Below are 20,735 nucleotides of genomic sequence, written 5' to 3' on the forward strand. Positions count from 1 at the left end.
TGGTGTGCTGGGTGACCTTCCAACAGCTTGTGAAAGCTTACTGTTACACATTCAGGAATTCTGCAAGCATGGTAGCTTAAAACTGGCCATGATGTGAGTATTTACACCATGGAAATTGGCAAACACTAGAAATAAGAGATTTTCTTTTCAAAGAACTGATTTACCAGCACGTCATTGGCTCTTCAGTAAAGAAGTGAGCTCCCTGTAATTGAAACTGTTCAAATAGAAACTGATGATTTGCTAAAAGATGTGTTTCAGAAAGTGGAATAAGGAGACATGAGAAGGCCTCTAAAGTCTTACCCACCTAGGTTCCACCTTGTCACTTGAATGTACTGATCACAGTGCTAAGACCAGTGAGACTTCTACTATTTGAATTTCTTTACTGGAGCTATACTGTCCAACATCCACTCCTAATCTGCTCCTTATCTGAGTCTGCAGTGTTTTGCCCTCCCCTGAGCCCTTTTTGTTTCAACTTTTAACAGAAGAGTTTCCATAGACCATAGGACTGCTTGGTTTTGAATCCTAATTCTACTATTGACCAGCTCTTTGACCTTTGGAAGGTTACCTAGGCTAAGTCTCATGTTCTTTAGCTGTTAAAAGCAGATGATAAAAGTACCTCTCTCCAGTAGTTGTTCTGACTCTTAAATGAAGCTAGTTCATATAAAGGGATTAGTACAATGCTTGGCCATACTAAGAATCTACTACATGTCAGTTCTATGTCCACTTAAAGGGTAATGATTCTATTTTTTTTTCCATTTCTTAGAGCTTTTTGACGCCAAATTTTACAAAAAATTCCAAGCATATTTTTACACTTTACTCAGCTAACTAGATATGTTTCTGAATTTGTCAATAAAACAGATTTTTAAAATTTTATTTATTTTTATTTTATTTATTTATTTTTATTGAAGTATAGTTGACTTACAATGTTATGTTAGTTTCTGGTATACAGAATATATATAAATTATTTTTCAGATTCTTTTCGATTATAGGTTATTACAAGATATTGCATATTGTTCCCTGTGCTATGCAGTAGGACCTTGTTGTTTAGTTTACATAAAGTAGTGTAGGGGGAACCTTCAAGGTGGTGGAGTGGTAAGAGGTGATCACCTTCCTCCCTACAAATACATCAAAAATACATCTACATGTGGAACAACTCCTACAAAACACCTACTGATTGCTGGCAGAAGACCTCAGACTTCCCAAAAGGAAAGAAACTTCCCACGTACCTGGGTAGAGCAAAAGAAAAAAAAAAAAAAAAACACAGACAAAAGAATAAGGATGGGACCTGCACCTCTGGGAGGGAGCTGTGAAGGAGGAAGAGCTTCCACACACTAGGAAGCCCCTTCACTGGCGGACACGGGGGATGGCGTGGGGGAAGCTTCAGAGCCACAGAGGAGAGCACAGCAACAGGGGTGCAGAGGGCAAAGCGGAGAGATTCCCGCACAGAGGATTGGTGTCGACCAGCACTCACCAGTCTGAAAGGCTTGTCTGCTCACCTGCCGGCTGGAGCGGGTGGGGGCTAGGAGCTGAGGCTCCGGCGTCGGAGGTCAGATCCCAGGGAGAGGACTGGGGTTGGCTGTGGGAAGACTGCATGAAGGGGGCTAGTGTGCCACAGCTAGCCGGGACCTGCCTAAGAGGCAAGAGACCATTGTTTTTGGGTGCACAAGGAGAGGGGATTCAGAGCACCGCCTTAACAAGCTCCAGAGACAGGTGTGAGTCGCGGCTATCAGCGCAGACACCAGAGATGTGCATGAAACACTAACGCTGCTGCTGCAGCCACCAAGAAGCCTGTGTGAGAGCACAGGTCACTATCCACTCCCCTCCCGGGAGCCTGTGCAGCACGCCACTGCCAGGGTCCTGTTATCCAGAGAAAAGTTCCCTGGGAGAACACATGGTGTGCCTCAGGCTATTGCAACATCACACCAACCTCTGTCCCTGCAGGCTCACCCTGCATTCGTATCCCTCCCTCCCCCTGGCCTGAGCTACAGCCCCCTCAAGCGACCTACATGCAGAGGCAGGGCCAAATCCAAAGGTGTGAACCACAGGAGCTGTGTGAACAAAGAAGAGAAAAGGAAATTTCTCCCAGCAGCCTCAGGAGCAGTGGACTAAATCTCCACAGTCAACTTGATGTACCCTGCATCTGTGGAATACCTGAATAGACAATGAATCATCCCAAAATTGAGATGGTGGATTTAGAAGCAACTGTAGACTTGGGGTTTGCTTTCTGCATCTAATTTGTTTCTAGTTTATGTTTATCTTAATGTAGTATTTAGAGCTTATTATCATTGGTAGATTTGTTTATTGATTTGGTTGCTCCCTTCCTTTTCTTGTATATTTTTTTTTCTCTTTTTGTGAGTGTGTATGTGTATGCTTCTTTGTGTGATTTTTGTCTGTATAGCTTTGCTTTTACCATTTATCCTAGGGTTCTGTCTGTTACTTTTTTTTTTCCCTAGTATAGTTTTAGCACTTGTTATCATTGGTAGATTTGTTTATTGGTTTGGTTGCTCTCTTCTTTCTTTTTCTTTATTACTTTTTTATAATTAAAAAATTTTTATTTTAATAACTTTATTTATTTTTCTTTCTTTCCTTTTTTTCCTCCCTTTTCTTCTGAGCTGTGTGGCTGATAGGGTCTTGGTGCTCTGGCCGGGTGTCAGGCCTGAGCCTCTTAGGTGGGAGAACCAAGTTCAGGACATTGGTCCACCAGAGACCACCCAACCCCACGTAATATGAAACGGTGAAAGCTCTTCCAGAGATCTCCATCTCAAAGCTAAGACCCAGCTCCACACAATGACCAGCAAGCTACAATGCTGGACACACCATGGCAAACAACTAGCGAGACAGGAACACAACACCACCCATTAGCAGAGAGGCTGCCTAAAATCAAAATAAGTTCACAGACACCCCAAAACACCACTGGATGCGGTCCTGCCCACCAAAAAGACAAGATCCAGCCTCATCCACCAGAACACAGGCACCAGTCCCATCCATCAGGAAGCCTACACAACCCACTGACCCAACCTTAGACACTGGGGGCAGACACCAAAAACAACGAGAACTACAAACCTACAGCCTGCAAAAAGGAGACCCCAAATGCAGTAAGTTAAGCAAAATGAGAAGACAGAGAAATGCCCAGCAGCTGAAGGAGCAAAGTAAAAAGCCACCCAACCAAACAAATGAAGAGGAAATAGGCAGTCTACCTAAAAAAGAATTCAGAGTAATGATAGTAAAGATGATCCAAAATCTTGGCAATAGAATGGAGAAAATACAAGAAACATTTAACAGGACCTAGAAGAACTAAGGAGCAAACAACCAATGATGAACAACACAATAAAGGAAATTAAAAATTCTCTAGAAGGAATCAAAGCAGAATAACTGAGGAAGAAGAACGGATAAGTGACCTGGAAGATAAAATAGTAGAAATAACTACCGCAGAACAGAATAAAGAAAAATGAATGAAAAGATTTGAGGACAGTCTCAGAGACCTCTGGGACAACAGTAAACACACCAACATTCGAATTATAGGGGTCCCAGAAGAAGAGGAGAAAAAGAAAGGGACTGAGAAAATATTTGAAGAGATTATAGTTGAAAACTTCACTAATACGGGAAAGGAAATAGTCAATCAAGTCCAGGAAGTGCAGAGTCCCATACAGGATAAATATAAGGAGAAGCATGCCAAGACACATAGCAAATTATGAAAAATTAAATGCAAAGAAAAAATATTAAGAGCAGCAAGGGAGAAGCAACAACTAACATACAAGGGAATCCCCATAAGGTTAACAGCTGGTTTCTCAGCAGAAACTCTGCAAGCCAAAAGGGTGTAGCAGGACATATTTAAAGTAATGAAAGCAAAAAACCTACAACCAAGACTACTCTACCCAGCAAGGATCTCATTCAGATTCGACAGAGAAATTAAAACCTTTACAGACAAGCAAAAGCTAAGAGAATTCAGCACCACCAAACCATCTTTACAACAAATGCTAAAGGAACTTCTCTAGGCAGGAAACACAAGAGAAGGAAAAGACCTACAATACCAAACCCAAAACAATTAAGAAAATGGTAATAGGAACATACATATCAATAAGTACCTTAAATGTAAATGGATTAAATGCTCCAACCAAAAGACATAGACTGGCTGAATGGATACAGAAGCAAGACCCACATATATGCTGTCTACAAGAGACCCACTTCAGACCTAGGGACACATACAGACTGAAAGTGAGGGAATGGAAAAAGATATTCCATGCAAATGGAAATCAAAAGAAAGCTGGAGTAGCAATTCTCATATCAGACAAAATAGACTTTAAAATAAAGACTATTACAAGAGACAAAGAAGGACACTGCATAATGATCAAGGGATCAATCCAAGAAGAAGATATAACAATTGTAAATATTTATGCACCGAACATAGGAGCACCACAATACATAAGGCAAATGCTAACAGCCATGAAAGGGGAAATCAACAGTAACACAATACTAGATATCAATTACAGGAAAAAAACAGAAAAAAATACAAACACATGGAGGCTAAACAATACACTATGAAATAACCAACAGATCACTGAAGAAATCAAAGAGGAAATCAGAAAATACCTAGAAACAAGTGACAATGAAAATACTACAACCCCAAATCTATGGGAGGCAGCAAGAGCAGTTCTAAGAGGGAAGTTTATAGCGATACAATCCTACCTCAAGAAACAAGAAACATCTCAAATAAACAACCTAACCTTACACCTAAAGCAATTAGAGAAAGAAGAACAGAAAAACCCCAAGTTACCAGGAAAGAAATCATAAAGATCAGATCAAAAATAAGTAAAAAGAAATGAAGGAAACAATAGCAAAGGTCAATAAAACTAAAAGCTGGTTCTTTGAGAAGATAACCAAAATTGATAAACCATTAGCCAGACTCATCAAGAAAAAAGGGAGAAGACTCAAATCAATAGAATTAGAAATTTAAGAAGGAGAAGTAACAACTGACACTACAGAAATACAAAGGATCATGAGATGTTACTACAAGCAGCTATGTGCCAATACAATGGACAACCTTGAAGAAATGGACAAATTCTTAGAAAAGCACAACCTTCCGAGACCGAACCAGGAAGAAGTAGAAAATATAAACAGACTAATCACAAGCACTGAAATTGTGACTGTGATTAAAAATCTTCCAACAGGGCTTCCCTGATGGTGCAGTGGTTGACAGTCTGCCTGCCAATGCAGGGGACATGGGTTCGTGCCCCGGTCCGGGAAGATCCCACATGCCGCAGAGCGGCTAGGCCCGTGAGCCTGTGCTCCGCAACGGGAGAGCCCAAAACAGTGAGAGGCCCGCATACCACAAAAAAAAAAAAAAATCTTCCAACAAACAAAAGCCCAGGACCAGATGGCTTCACAGGCAAATTCTATCAAACATTTAGAGAAGAGCTAACACCTATCCTTCTCAAGCTCTTCCAAAATATAGTAGAGAGAGGAACACTCCCAAACTCATGCTACGAGGCCACCATCACCCTGATACCAAAACCAGACAAAGATGTCACAAAGAAAGAAAGCTACAGGCCAACATCACTGATGAACAAAGATGCAAAAATTCTCAACAAAATACTAGCAAACAGAATCCAACAGCAGATTAAAAGGATCATACACCATGATCAAGTGGGGCTTATCCCAGGAATGCAAGGATTCTTCAAGGGTTCTTCAATATATGCAAATCAATTAATGTGGTAAACCAAATTAACAAACTGAAGGAGAAAAACTACATGATCATCTCAATAGGTGCAGGAAAAGCTTTTGACAAAATTCAACACCCACTTATAATAAAAACCTTCCAGAAAGTAGGCATAGAGGGAACTTACCTCAACATAATAAAGGCCATATTTGACAAATCCATAGCCGACATCGTTCTCAGTGGTGAGAAACTGAAACCATTTTCTGTAACATCAGGAACAAGACAAGGTTGTCCACTCTCACCACTGTTATTCAACATAGTGTTGGAAGTTTTAGCCACAGCAATCAGAGAAGAGAAAGAAATAAAAGGAATCCAAATCAGAAAAGAAGTAGTAAAGCTGTCACTGTTTGCAGATGACATGCTACTATACATAGAGAATCCTAAAGATACTACCAGAAAACTATGAGAGCTAATAAACAAATCTGGTAGAGTAGCAGGATACAAAATTAATGCACAGAAATCTCTTGTATTCCTATACACTAATGATGAAAAATCTGAAAGAGAAACTAAGGAAACACTCCTATTTATCACTGCAATAAAACGAGTAAAATACCTGGAATATACCTACTTGAGACAAAAGACCTGTATGCAGAAAACTATTAGACACTGATGAAAGAAATTAAATATGATACAAACAGATGGAAAGATATACCATATTCTTGGATTGGATTGGAAGATTCAACATTGTGAAAATGACTCTACTACCCAAAGCAATGTACATATTCAATGCAATCCCTATCAAATTACCAATGGCATTTTTCACAGAAGTAGAACAAAAATTTCAAAATTTGTATGGAAACTGAAACAATCCCGAATAGCCAAAGCGATCTTGAGAAAGAAAAACGGAGCTAGAGAAATCAGGCTCCCTGACTTCAGACTATACTACAAAGCTACAGTAATCAAGACAGTATGGTACTGGCACAAAACCAGAAATATAGATAAATGGAACACGATAGAAAGTCCAGAGATAAACCCACGCACATATGGTTACCTTATCTTTGATAAAGGAGGCAAGAATATAAAATGGAGAAAAACAGCCTCTTTCATAAGTGGTGCTGGGAAAACTGGACAGCTACATTTAAAAGAATGAAATTAGGGACTTCCTTGGTGGCACAGTGGTTAAGAATCCACCTGCCAGTGCAGAGGACATGGGTTTGAGCCCTCATCCAGGAAGATCCCACATGCTATGGAGCAACTAAGCCCTCGCGCCACAGCTACTGAGCCAGTGCGCCTAAGCCTGTGTTCCGCAACAAGAGAAGCCACCATGATGAGAAGCCCATGCACTGCAACAAAGAGTAGCCCCCACTCTCCGCAACTAGAGAAAGCCTGCACGCATCAATGAACACCCAGCACAGCCAAAAGTAAGTAAATAAATGTATTTTTTAAAATGAATGAAATTAGAACACTCCCTAACACCATAGCCAAAAATAAACTCGAAATGGATTAAAGACCTAAATGTGAGGCAAGACACTGTAAAACCCTTAGAGGAAAACATAGGCAGAACACTCCATGACATAAATCACAGCAAGATCCTTTCTGGCCCACCTCCTAGAGAAATGGAAATAAAAACAAAAATAAACGAATGGGACCTAATGAAACTTAAAAGCTTTTGCACAGAAAAGGAGACCATAAACAAGACAAAAAGACAACCATCAGAATGGGAGAAAATATTTGCAGATGAAGCAACTGACAAAGGATTAATCTCCAAAGTATACAAGCAGCTCATGCAGCTCAATATCAAGAAAACAAACAATCCAAAAATGGTTAGAATACCTAAGTAGGCATTCCTCCAAAGAAGATATACAGATTGCCAACAAACATATGAAAGGATGCTCAACATCACTAATCATTAGAGAAGTGCAAATCAAAACTACAATGAGGTATCAACTTACAGCAGTCAGAGTGGCCATCATCAAAAAATCTACAAATGCTGGAGTGGGTGTGGAGAAAAGGGAACCCTCTTGCACTGTTGGTGGGAATGTAACTTGATACAGCCACTATGGAGCAGTATGGTGGTTCCTTAAAAAGCTAAAAGTACACCTACCATACAACCCTGCAATCCCACTACTGGGCATATACCCTGAGAAAACCATAATTCAGAAAGAGTCATGTACCACCATGTACATTGCAGGTCTATTTACAATAGCCAGGACATGGAAGCAACCTAAGTGTCCATCGACAGATGAATGGATAAAGAAGATGTGGCACATACATACAATGGAATATCTCAGTCATGAAAAGAAATGAAATTGAGTTATTTGTAGTGAGTTGGATGAACCTAGAGACTGTCATACAGAGTGAAGGAAGTCAGAAAAAGAAATACCGTATGCTAACACATATGTATGGAATCTAAAACAAAACAAAAAAAGGTTCTGAAGAACCTAGGGGCAGGACAGGAATAAAGACGCAGACATAGAGAATGCACTTGAGGACCCGGGGAGGGGGAAGGGTAAGCTGGGACGAAGTGAGAGAGTGGCATGGACATATATACACTACCAAATGTAAAATAGCTAGCTAGTGGGAAGCAGCTGCATAGCACAGGGAGATCAGTTCCATGCTTTGTGTCCAACTAGAGGGGTCTCATAGGGGAGGTGGAAGGGAGATGCAGGAGGGAGGAGATATGGGGATGTAGCTGTATATATAGCTGATTCACTTAGTTATACAGCAGCAACTAACACACCATTGTAAAGCAGTTATACTCCAATAAAGATGTTAAAAAAAAAGAGAAGTGTGTATCTGTTAATCCCAAGCTCATAATTTATCCCTGTCCTGCCTCCCCCGCTTTAGTAACCGTAAGTTTGTTTTCTATGTCTTTGAGTCTGTTTCTTGAAACAGATTTTTTGTGTATTTAATTCTGCTTTCTTATTAATGTTGTAGAGTCAGAGATGCAGTCTTATGAACCACTTTGTCAATGGAAATGAGCAACAGATGTTTTCAATGTTAGCCGACTATTGGCAGCATATAAATTGGCAGTTCATTGGAGACCTTAAGAACCTGGAAAAGTTTAAAAATAATGACACTGAGGGTTCCAACCCACCCCCTAGTCTGAAGAAAATGGTGGTGAGAGCATAACAAAGGTGTTTATTTTGGGTATAAACTGTTCTTTCATTTAGCAAACATTGTGATATGTTTATAAAGACACAAGAGAAGTAGACACGCCCAGAGTGGTTTATAAGCAAAAGAGCTCATAACCCTGGTATGGAAGAGGCCTTTTCTAGAACTCACAGGATAATCTCTCTAAAATTTCATTCCTGAAAAGAATAAAAGTTTTTATTGATAAGGAAATGAGAGACCTAGGTAGTAACCATTGTTTCTGTAGATATTTGCTATTTTGTGTCCTTTCTAAATAGTTTGTCATCTGTGCATAGACCATTATTGAAATACAGGACATTATTCAGAGCCGAAGGTGCATATATTAATCTAAATATTTGTCTTACATATACAGTGCACGTATGTGGTTTTCATCAGCTTTAAATATGCCGGAAATTTCTGACTGGCCCCTTTTGTGAATACCAGCCTCGGGACTATATGGGGTAAGACAGTTCCAGAAACTGGTCTTAAGAGATCTGTGCCAGAGCAGGAATTAACATGGCAGGCTGAGGATGAGGAAATCATGGCTAATATGTGTTCCTTTTGCCTTTGGGTAATGCTGAAACTTAGATCGCTCTCAAGTAAATAGAGCCCAGTTTAAAGACCATTTTGATCAGGCAGTTAAGGAAATGACTAATTCCTTTTCATTTGGGCTGCATTGACTGGCATCAGTATTTTCTGTAGTTTTTGCTCTTTGGATGCCTTGAGCTTATGAAACAAGTCTGGACTACTTGAAATGGGTGTTAAAAATCTAAAGATAGGGTCCTCGTTTAAGGGTCCACTGATCTTATTACTCATTTTCCAGAAACACCCCTGGCTCTGATCATCTTTTTTTTTTTTCTTTGACGTTTTAGCTACCTGATATATTAGATTATCCAAATGAAAGTATCAATTGGATATTTTCCCTCCTTCCCCTTCTACCAATACCATGTTGGCAGATGAAAAGAAAAAAAAGTGGTTCAAAAATATTTAATGGTGAAGTCAGATTCAACAGAAGCAGAGGTGGAAGAAAGAAACCTAACTGCTCCACTTTGAACACACATGTTTTCCATACACGGTGGGTTTTCTTCAACTTTCATAATTACAATTTCAGGCAGCATCCCTCCACTCCAGGACAGTTATCCATGTGTGGGTGACCCATTTCCCGTGCATTTCCTTCCTCCCACCCACCTCTTGGCCACATTAATGCTACTTTGTGTCACAAACGATACCACAGGTGGCCAGAGCAGGTTTTGAAAAAGAAAAAAATGAAATGGAAACCTGTGAGGGTTGCTTTGTGTTAAATTAAAATGTTTGGTGAGGAGAGGCCCAAACTCTTGGCTAGAATGAGACTTCCGAAAAACATGGGCATTTTGTAAATCTACACTGTTTCTTTCATGATCTGTTAACCAAGCATTAGCTGGCTAGATATCTCTGACGAGGTTGGAGGAGCAAGCATTTGGCAGATGTGAACTTGGATATAAAGTGGAGAATATGCCCTCCCTTCTGGTGTGTAATCGATAAGCCAGTATTGACTGAAATCCTAGATCAGACTTGGTTTAATGCATAGTCTTCTAGAGGCTTACAAAGGAGACAAAATTCACACACAAGATTCAACACTCAACCACAGTTCAGCAGAATTCAGTAAGTTGGGGTTGGACTGTGTAAAACAGAATGTGTGTTGTGTGTGTGTGGTGTGTTGTGTGGTGTGTGTGTGTCTGTGTCTGTCTCTCTTCATTCCTAAGTTCAGGGAAGGGGAAGAGCTAGCCAAGTGGGACGCAGCAGATCCTGAGCTATGCTCCAAAAACTGGAGAGAGGGGAGAGTGGAATTGGATCAGTGTAGTAATAGATGGTGGTGCAGGGCCTCAAGTGCCAGAAAGAAGTCAAGAAAGTGGCAGAAAGTTACAAATGTTCATAAACTATATAAGCCCCGATTTTCAATGAAATTGATATTATCTGTGATGAAAACTGGGTACACCATTTGTTAGAATGAATCCATAAAACTACTCTAGTGTGTTTATGATGTTCGACAAAGGTATTAGAGGTATCTGCCACTAGTTAGCATTGGATTTTGAGGGGTAAAGTTTGGAAAGAGGTGAGCTTCCATTTAGGTTGTACTTAAAATAAAAGTCAAGTCATGGCTGCAAAGCCTGGGATGACCTGACCTCTGTTGCCCATTCTGATCTGCTACCTTTTATGCCATTTTCCTGCTCATCCACTAAGCTTCAGCTAGACCCCATCTTCTTTCTCTTTCTTCAATGCACAGATCTGTTTCTCACCTTATGGTCACTGCATTTGCTGTGTCCTCTACCACGACAAGGTCTAAGCTCTTGGGCAAGCCAGCTCTTTCTCATCAGTCATATCTCAACTCACATTTCACTTTCTCAGAAACTGGGGTCTTTTCTGTCCATCCCCCCCCCCAGAGAGGTGTGTACTCAGACTGCTCAGCGTTGACGACCATATTACCCTCTTTAATTCCTTTAAGACATAAGGAGTGTTCTGAATGGTCTTCCTTGTTTTCTTTATCATCTGTGTTTCCCCTTTAGAGAGGTCATGAGGACAGGGACCTCATCTTCCATGTTCACTGCCCCATATACCCCAGCATGTATTAAGTGCTCAATAAAGTATGTGTTAGATGAGTCAGTGGCAGTGGGGTCTCCATTATGCTTAGAGCATACAGATCTCATGTTCTCTTCCCCTCTTGAAGTGCTGAACTGTTACAAAGCAGGCGGGAGATAGTGAATGTTGTGGACCATTGCGTTGCCATGGGAGTAGGCTACGGCACATCCCTTTTCCTTTGTTCCTCTGCTGAGCCTTAAGAACCTGGAAAACACCACGCAGAGGGATATTTCATAGAGATGGACTTTGAAGGGGTAATTGTGTGGGTTGGACGAATGCTAGTCAATTATATCGGGAAGAACTGCTGGTTTAATTTATTTACTGATGTGTTTGTATGTTGTAGCCATTGTGGAATGAAATCACTACACCTAATGAGCTAAGATTCGATGCCTCTTCAGCCTGCCCTTCGAAGCCCTCACACAGATTTTCCTGTGCCTGTCCCCTGTCTGGACCCTGCACTCTTCTCTCCCTTCTCAAAGTAGCACTGAATAAGTCTGTTGGCTCCCTACAAATTACGAGACAACACTCATTGTTAATTTGCTGAAAGAAGTTTGAAGAAACTGTTATTTTTTCTCATTGATGGGTTTCTCACAGCAGTGGCACACCTCTGGCTGGCACCGTACAGAAGCTGCCGAGGTTTTTTTTACAGCCAGGCTTTTCTAGGTGCCTGTTTAAGAAATGGTAAGGTATATGTTCTTCAGTTATCTAGTTTGGGTTTATAAATAAAATGCTACAGTGCCTTTTTATGTGTCATTAATACATGCTAACAATAAAATGGGTGCACCCATTATTCTGCTGTTGACATAGACTTTATTTATCATGTTTTTCCGAAGGTATTAGAACAGGGCAGAACTGGCAGGAGAGATTTCTGTCTTGCTTTCCTTCCCCACATCTATCCTTCCTCCCTTCCCTTGTTGTCATGTTGGAGATCTGCGCTTCTACTTGAACAGACAATCCACCAAATTCCTGTTAATTTAATGCATTGTCTTAAGAAGTAAATGATTTTCCAGCCTCCTCACTATTTGGTAATCTGCAACGTCCAGTTTCTCCCTCTTACACCTTTAGCACTGCAGTGACAACACACATCCCTGCCAGTCAGACATGAATATCGAAGGAGCCTGGAAGAGAGGCTACACGGGAAAGAACATCGTGGTCACCATCCTGGATGATGGCATTGAGAGGACCCATCCAGACCTGATGCAGAACTATGTGAGTATTTGCTGTGGTCAGAGCAGCTTCCCTCCTGGGAAACAATGGAACTCATGTTAGGATGCTCCAAAAGGGGGAAAACCACTGAAAAATGCAGCCAGTGGGTACAGTAGGCTCTGCGTGTTGCTCCCATCTTATAAAGGATGCACTCTTGGAGGACAGGAAGCAGGAGGTAAGGCTATCCCGCTACCCACTTTTGTGTGCCTTTGATGTTCTGATGACAAAATGCAGGTGATAAGGTAGCGGAAACCGGTTTCCAGCACCCTTCCCTTGTGCTACTGACAACATCTACTCTTCTCAGCAATTCATCCATGCAGCCAGATAGCACTCCTTGTTTCCTTTATGGAGAAAGCGTGCTTAGAACCCTTCTCAAGTTATTCTGCGAGTCTCTTTCTCTCTCTGCCTCTCCCTTTTTAAAGGGCAATAATGAAGAGCCTCCCAGAAGTCCTTAGGAATCAGTCAATTCCCTTGCTTAAGAAAGGACTGAGATTCCAGGATTCAGAACATAAGGTGAACCCAAGGTCACAGAGCAAGTGAAAGGGCTGAGACTCAGTACTTTCATTGAAAACCAGTCTTGATACCCAGTGTCCACTGGACACTGGGGTCGGTTTCTGTCCCTGGGGTCCCCTTTACCACTGTGATATTTCCTGCCTGGAAATAGGTCAATGACCCCTCCCTCTTCTACTCTCCAAACGCCCCCTTTCCATCAGCTTCTCCTCCCTAAGTTTGGTTAAAAATACCATAATTATCTCCCAATATGCCATTCTCTGCTCAGATTTGTTTCTCATGACACCTTGGTGTTCTCCCTGAAATATCTCTTTTGTTACTTAAGAGCCTGCAGTGACTCCCTCTTATCCGCAGACGCAGCTCTCTGATTTCTGTCAGGGCTCAGCAGACACTCCTGCTGGATCCCACTCACACCACGTGCCTTCTAAGCTCTTTTCTGTAAACGACTACTTCCACAAGAGCACTGGTTTATCACCGCACACCCACTAGGACTTCAGTCACTTTGACCTATGTCCCTCTCTGTTCCTTCATAACTCCTTTTAATCCCCAAACTTTGGTTGTAAGACTTTTCCTATATTGTATTTCATGTTGTTATTGAAAAAAATGTCAAAGTTGGTGGTCTTCTCTCAGCTTACAAGTTTCCTCTCACAGCCTTGAAAATACAAGCAGCTCTAAATCATAATGAAGCCAGGAGTCATACTGATCCTTAAGGAGGAAAGTCAGGGGCCGGGGTGGGAAGCTTTGCTTCGTGTTTACGGAAGGTGCCCACAGAAAACCCTAGCTATAACTGGGAGGACCACATCCCCTCAGATTTTTCTCTTCTCTATTCTATATTCATCGTCATTAAGGGAGCAATGTCAGGAAGCCCAGCCCATCTCACGGTGCCCTGAGTTTGTGGAGAGTTCTGAGAGGGGCCTGGCCCATAGCTTCCCGTTGCCCATTAACATGAAGGACTCACCATCCTCGCAGGCCTGCTGCCTTTCTCTCCTCTTTGCTCCCCGGTAACTGGTGGACACAGCAGTGGCCCCTTGTCCTGGACTCACTCAGAATGGACATGGCCTTTTCCTTAAGGCGGACATACTGTCCTCTTAAAGTCTGCTATATCTCCCCCTCTCTCTCTCTCTGTCACTCTCTCTCTCCAGCATGGGAAGACATGGTTTCCCTGCACTGTGGGAATGACTCCCTGTATCTGTCTCTCTGACCATCTCTCCTCTGGCTTCTTTCTCATCTGCCGCTTCATTTTCTCATGAAACCATTTAGGTAGCGATGGCCATATATGCTCTCCAATGTTTATTTTTCATTTGCTCAGTCTCACTTATTGCGTGACACTTACTTTCTCTTAGTTTTCCTTTTGGCCCTCAAACCTGAAAAGATTCTCTTTTTATCTTTGCACATAAAATACTTCCAAGTCACTTCCTTGACACATCAGAAACTACCACTGGCTCACACAGCCACCCATATTTCTGACCTTACGAAGACCTTCACTCAGGACCACCCAATATCATCTTATACTTTTATCAACTTTAACTGCTTTGTCTCTCAGTATTCTACCCTGTTGCCCTTTTTGTTTCAAAAATTCAGCTAAAAAACTTCACAAATCAGTTTTTACAATGAAATGTTGAAACAGTTTCTCCTAAATTAGATGATTTTCCCTAAGGTTGAAAAACAGAGAGAGAGAGAGAGGGAGAGAGAGAAGGAAACGCAAGTTCATTTAGTTCTCATTTGTACAAGACACTTGATTGGCTGCCCTTACCCTGCCTCCAAGCACACTCAGATAAAACTTGTGTCTCTTCACAGAATGGAATTTTAGAGCTAGAAAGGAACTTCAGCTTCCTCATTTGATAGGGTAGACACTGAGGCCTGAAGACTAAAGTGAGTTAGCCCAGGTCATATAAAGAACAGAACTGTGGCTGTCCACTGCCTAGCAAAGAAGTCTTCCTTATCGTATGCAATACAGTTTTTACAGGGTGTTCCTTCTCCGCACTGCATAGAAATGCATTTGATTAAACACAAAGAGCCTTAACCTAAACGTGATTGCATTCTTTACCTTTTTCACTTTTTTCTCCCCGGAAAGAAAATTCTCCAGAATTCGCCTGTGCAATTACCAGTACTGGTGCCCTTTTGATTCCCCTAATGTTGGAGCTGGTGAAGAATAGAGAAAAGCACATTGGATGGGGTGGCTGGGTTCCAGTCTTAATGCCATAGGCAATTCGTTTCACGCCTTTGGCCAAGTCACGTAACCTGTCTCGGGCTTCTGTTTCCTTATAAGTGAAATTTCACAGTATTATCCTTCATGCTGTAATGACTGCCGAGGTGGGCTGCTTTGTATGTTCCTTTGTACGGGAAGCAGAGACTTATCACCTTTATATGTCACGTGTGTTTTGCTTACTCCCCCCAAACATTTCAGACTCCATGTACTTTAAGTTATTTTCAGAAACAAGAGCCAGAAAACAAAGATAGCATTTACTTTCACTAAAACTAATAACAGAAATAAATCATCATAAAGCATCAGAAAATTCAAAACATCCTAAATTAGTTCTATCTATGGTGATATAAATTTAGATGATGGAACAATCCATTAATTTTTTTTTTTTTTAGTAATTTGAAGATTTTTCACAATCATTTAAAAAAGCAAACAAATAAATTCAGCTTTGGTTTCAGAGAAACTTCTGCTTCATTTTGAAACTTTGACATATAACAAAATTTTGGTCATTATTTTGGTTGGGGCGAAAGACCATTTGGTGTTAGTACGAAGTCTTGAATTGTAGACCCTTTTGTAGTAGATAAAACATCTGAAACCAGACAAATATTGCCTAATAGAGGTCCCAAGATACCTGATATAATAGATTTCTCATGATGATTTTTAATTGGCTTGCCAATTATTTGTGAATGATTTCTGTCTCCAAAAATCTTTGAATTGTGATAAGGAATTTGCACACTCAAGAAATGAAGTAAGGAATACAGAGAGAGTCGGCGAGGAATAAATCACTGCCTTCTAGGTGTTCTGGCAGTACTTCGCAGGGAAGGTGGTTGTCGAGGACATCTTCAAAGCACTGGGGTGAGGGGTCAGTGCTAGGTATGAGGGAAGAGTGCTGGCAAGAGTGGACTGGGCACATCTTTGGTCTGTAGAGACTATTTCTTCACCTTCATGGGGAAAGATATGACACTGATTATTACAGAAGAAGGCATCCTGACACCACCGGACCGTGAGTGTATTATTTACTCTAATTACTCTCTTGCAGAAATGTGTTTAAGGAGGCATGAGCCTTCAGGTGTATGGCTAATTAATGAACGTCTGCCTCCTTTCTCTCTCTCCTCTGTGACCATAGGATGCTCTGGCGAGTTGTGACGTGAATGGGAACGACTTAGACCCCATGCCTCGTTATGACGCGAGCAACGAGAACAAGTAAGGCCCAAGTGGGGGGTACCTGTTATGTGGCTGGCAGGGAGCTTTGTTTTCTGCTCTTGCGGAGGGAAGTACTTTTTTGATCCCTAATTTGCTCCAAGATAAACAAGTGTCTTTCTGCTAAAGCTTCTGGATATAAAAAGGCGTGGTCCACATAGTAAGAATGGTTGCAGAGAGAACTCTGGGGAATGACTTGAGGGTGCGGTTGGGGAATATTGTTCCTCAGGTGTTCACTGGACTCTGACCCATTTGTTTAGGGATAGGGGTGCTAAAGGGAGAGGCAAAACAAAGTGCCCCCCGAGAGGGTTACTTTATTCTGTTAAGTTCAACGCATTTGATTGAGTGCTGTGCTTGAGGTCGCTGCCAGTGCTTTCTGATTTGCTTCTTTTTCTTTTCTACTTTGTAGTGATTGTGTTTTTTACTAATATACCTGAAATACCTATATGGTTTGCCACATGTGGGACACATTACCTTTCTTATCCTCACAGTCAAGAGTAACCACGTTTACACTTTCCAGTTAGTACAGTGTGTTTTTTGAAAGCAAATGAAATACACATCCGTTTCTTGCTTACGATGATCCAGGTATTTTTAAAAGATTAGTAGGTGTTTCTAATCTCTAGATCACATTAACTTTTTTGCTTTTACTGCAGTCTCTCCAGGATAATGCTGTGATTTAGATACTATCATTTGAAGTTTTATTTACATGTTTTTGTTTGGAATCACAGAAGTTATAAAGAGAGGTGCTTTACCCATTTATTATGTACTATTTCTAGCCTGCATTTTTCTGTAGGGAAAAGTTTCTCAGCTGGTATTATTTAAGTAAGTCAGTAAGTTTAGATAAAACCAGTGTGGCCTAGATAATTGTGACTGTACGTGGGTTTTTCTTCTTTTTTTCCCCTTCTTCTTACCATTTACAAAGAAGCCTCAAAAAAGTTACTGTGAAAAATATGCTGTTTTTTAATATTAATGAGTCAATATTATAAATCAAATTCAGTGGTGAAAGCATTAATATACAAATTGATGTAGATAGAATTTTCCAGAACTTTCCAAACAAAAAAGAGAAAGGGACCTAAAGTAAACTGGATCATTTTCTTTCAAGCCTGGTCATTACTGTCTAGATTACACTGTTTAAAGTTATGGTCAATTTCACACAAAGGGTTATAATTTGAGTCAATGTGAGCTAATTTATTTAACCTAATTTGCAAACTAGCATGAAACACTGAAGAAGAAACTTGAAGCTTCCATACTTAAAAGGTCACCGATAAATTTCACTCTCCAGTCCATTCTACTCTAGTGTGACACATATACTCCTAAAAATACTTGCACTCTGCAAAGTCCAAAACCACAGAGTAATAGGAAAAGCTTAGAAGCTTCATCAATGACACACAGAAAAATGATAGGGACCTATTAAGACTTCTTCATGTTAACACTTTATTCATGTTAAGTGGTTAAGAAATTTATAAAACTATAATAAATGTGGCACTTAATCGTTTTTTTAATTTTTTAAATTTAAAAAAGTCCTTCTTTAAATTATCTTTTTTTGAATTCAGCCCTTAGATGTGAAGGAAAAAAAAGGCTCAGGCAGGTCAAGTGGATAAGGGTTAAACAGGTAGTAAGCGATGAAGAAGTTAGGAAACAAAGAATCAAACTCAAGTGGTTTGTTTATAAATTCTTGCTCTGCATATTATACACAAGGCCAGAGCCCTTATGGTAATGAAAAGGAAAATGACCCAAGTATCTGTCATTTAAATGAGTTGTAACTAGAGATAATTGGTTTCAATAACAGTAAATTTGAGAGGAAGGAAGGCTGAACTATTGACCAAAATATTTGGAGAATACAGAGCGCTGAGCTGACCTTTCACATCCTGTCATAAAGAAGGCTCGAGACTGCATGCCAGTCTGATCCTTCAAAATAGTAAGGATATGATTCATAGCGAGGCTGGGTTCAAAGTCCGTTTCCATCAATTTTATACTTAATCTGTGTCTTATCATTATGAAATTAAATTCTAACTAGTATGTTTATAATACAATTCTCTTGTGACACTGACTTCTTAAGTTGCACTGTTCTTTTTAAATTTTTTATACAGTTTATAAAGGTTAAACTCCACTTACAGTTTTTACAAAATATTGGCGATATTCCCCGTGTTGTACAATACATCCTTGTAGCCTATCCCTACCTTACACCCAATAGTTTGTATCTCCCACTCCCTGACACCTTTACTGCCCCTCCTGGCACTTCATCTTGAATAAGACCTGAAATTTGCTTATGGAAGTGTGTACCCATTGCATCTACTTCTACTCACATGCCTGCCACTCTTTGTGCAAGAAAAAAAAGAGGAAGAAAAAAGAGATAAAGCTGAAAACTTTGAAGAAGAACAGAGAGTAGAGAGGAAAATAACAAAATAGGCTGGGAGGAAGGGGGAAAATAAGCAGAGTGGAGGCTACCCTCCAGGATGGTTTTTGGAAGCATGGCAGGTTGCAAGTTATTCTGAAGTGGAAGGAGGGTCATCTGAGGTCAAAGAGGAAGTAACAGCACCAGATGTAGACACATGTGGACCATTGGCTCCTAAGGTGTGCAGCTCTGTGTGTTTCGTGCATTCCTACAGTGCTCAGTGCAGCTAGGTCTGTTTTCTACAGTCGCCTAGAGTTTCTGGGACAAAATTGTGCGTAAACAAATGCAAATTTCACATTATACTCAAATCGCTCTCTACTATATCAGTGTTATTGGAAGAAGTGTGTGTTTTCAAGGCAAGCATGATAGTAGAACTGATTGTACCATATCTGTTGGCTAAAGTTATCCCATCAACATTTGTGTGTATAGAGAAAAGATAAACAGGAAAGCTAGAGGAAAGTCGAGATCAAGTTAACACCCACAGTATCCTTGTACAGGGTATGAAGGGACAAGAGGAGCTGCAGGTGGAAACTGAAAATGTATTGTGCCCTGTAGCCAGTTCTGTCTGAATCTACATGTGGTGACTTTTGCATCGAAACTCAGTGGTAATGGTGACTGTTCTCCAAGGGCCTATCTGTCCTGTGACTGACAGTGCTAACTGCAAAGGCTGTGTGTGAAGACAATTCTTTGAGTGTTCGCTTTGATGGCTTTTTACAGGCTGCCTTTTAAAAACTGTATCCTTCATGAAGATTCCTTTCCAACTTGGCAGCTCCCCAAGACTTTTGTTCAGGAAGAGTCACTACCATCCCGCTTCCTCTGGGGTATTCTAGTGTGTCCTGCTTTGACTCGTTCTAAGTACTGTTCATGGTTCATTGAGTGCAGTGTGAGTTTGAGTGTTGGAGGACACAGGCATTGTTCTGGATGTGTGCTTAGTTTGTAGCCTTGACAGTGAAATGGGGCATTTTCAGAGGGGCAACACCACCACTCCAACCTCTGTTTTATGAAAATCAGCAGTCACCTGGGGCATCACGTGTCCCTTTATCTCCTATCAGTACTGCTGCCCAATTTTTTTCTTGGCCAACCACAAGCATGTATTCAGACATTTAGGGTTAAAATATCCTCTCTGCTCATTAGACCATAATTATAAATATGATTGATGGATCTGTCTTTAAGTGTGGATCCACAGATAGTTCATTCTGTTTCAATAGAAGTCATTTGGCATCAGGAAATAAAGAGTGGTTTGTAGTTTAAGAGAGTTGACTTTTATCCTTGGTTCACCTTAATAGCTTTATGGTCTTTAGGCCTAACTATCCTGAGCTTTAGTATTTTTAAAAATATCTAAAATGGGCATAATAATACTTCCAAAGATTAGCAATAAAATATGTAAAACACCAAGCATAGGGCTGACTATCTAATAGGCACTAGGTAATTATAGCTGTTATTATAACTATGTGTTCAATTCCTATATCCAGTTCTCGAAAAATAATCAGTTAAAAATTACAATTATCTCAAAATATGTGCATATGAACATTTCACATTTCAATTAAGACTTGGAAGTCTTTGTTTATTTCCAAGGTTAGAGGTTTAGATATGTTTTCTGCTTCTTCAGGGGCTGGGAACTGTGGCTCATTTGGTCTACAGTAAATCTGCTTTGCTTTAATTCCAATACTCTGTCTCCCTTTAGTGGACCCTGAGTCCTTGAATTTGAAGTGAGTTAGTGAGGGGGAGGAATTTCTAAACATTGCCTGAATGAGAAAGTTGAGGCATATGCTGTGCAAGTACCTCCTCATTGTACGGTCTGACCAGTAGGCTTCAGA

General features: G+C 40.6%; 1 protein-coding gene across 1 annotated transcript in view; it reads left to right on the forward strand.

The window, feature by feature from the left end:
• PCSK5 (proprotein convertase subtilisin/kexin type 5) overlaps window positions 1-20,735 on the forward strand; it is a 320,817-nt gene that overhangs the window by 113,934 nt on the left and 186,148 nt on the right. The window contains exons 4-5 of the mRNA XM_065879408.1: window positions 12,470-12,613; window positions 16,450-16,526. Coding sequence (XP_065735480.1) covers window positions 12,470-12,613; window positions 16,450-16,526 — 221 coding nt within the window. The remainder of the gene's footprint in view (window positions 1-12,469; window positions 12,614-16,449; window positions 16,527-20,735) is intronic.

This window comes from Phocoena phocoena, chromosome 6, assembly GCF_963924675.1.
Source record: "Phocoena phocoena chromosome 6, mPhoPho1.1, whole genome shotgun sequence".
NCBI lineage: Eukaryota > Metazoa > Chordata > Mammalia > Artiodactyla > Phocoenidae > Phocoena > Phocoena phocoena.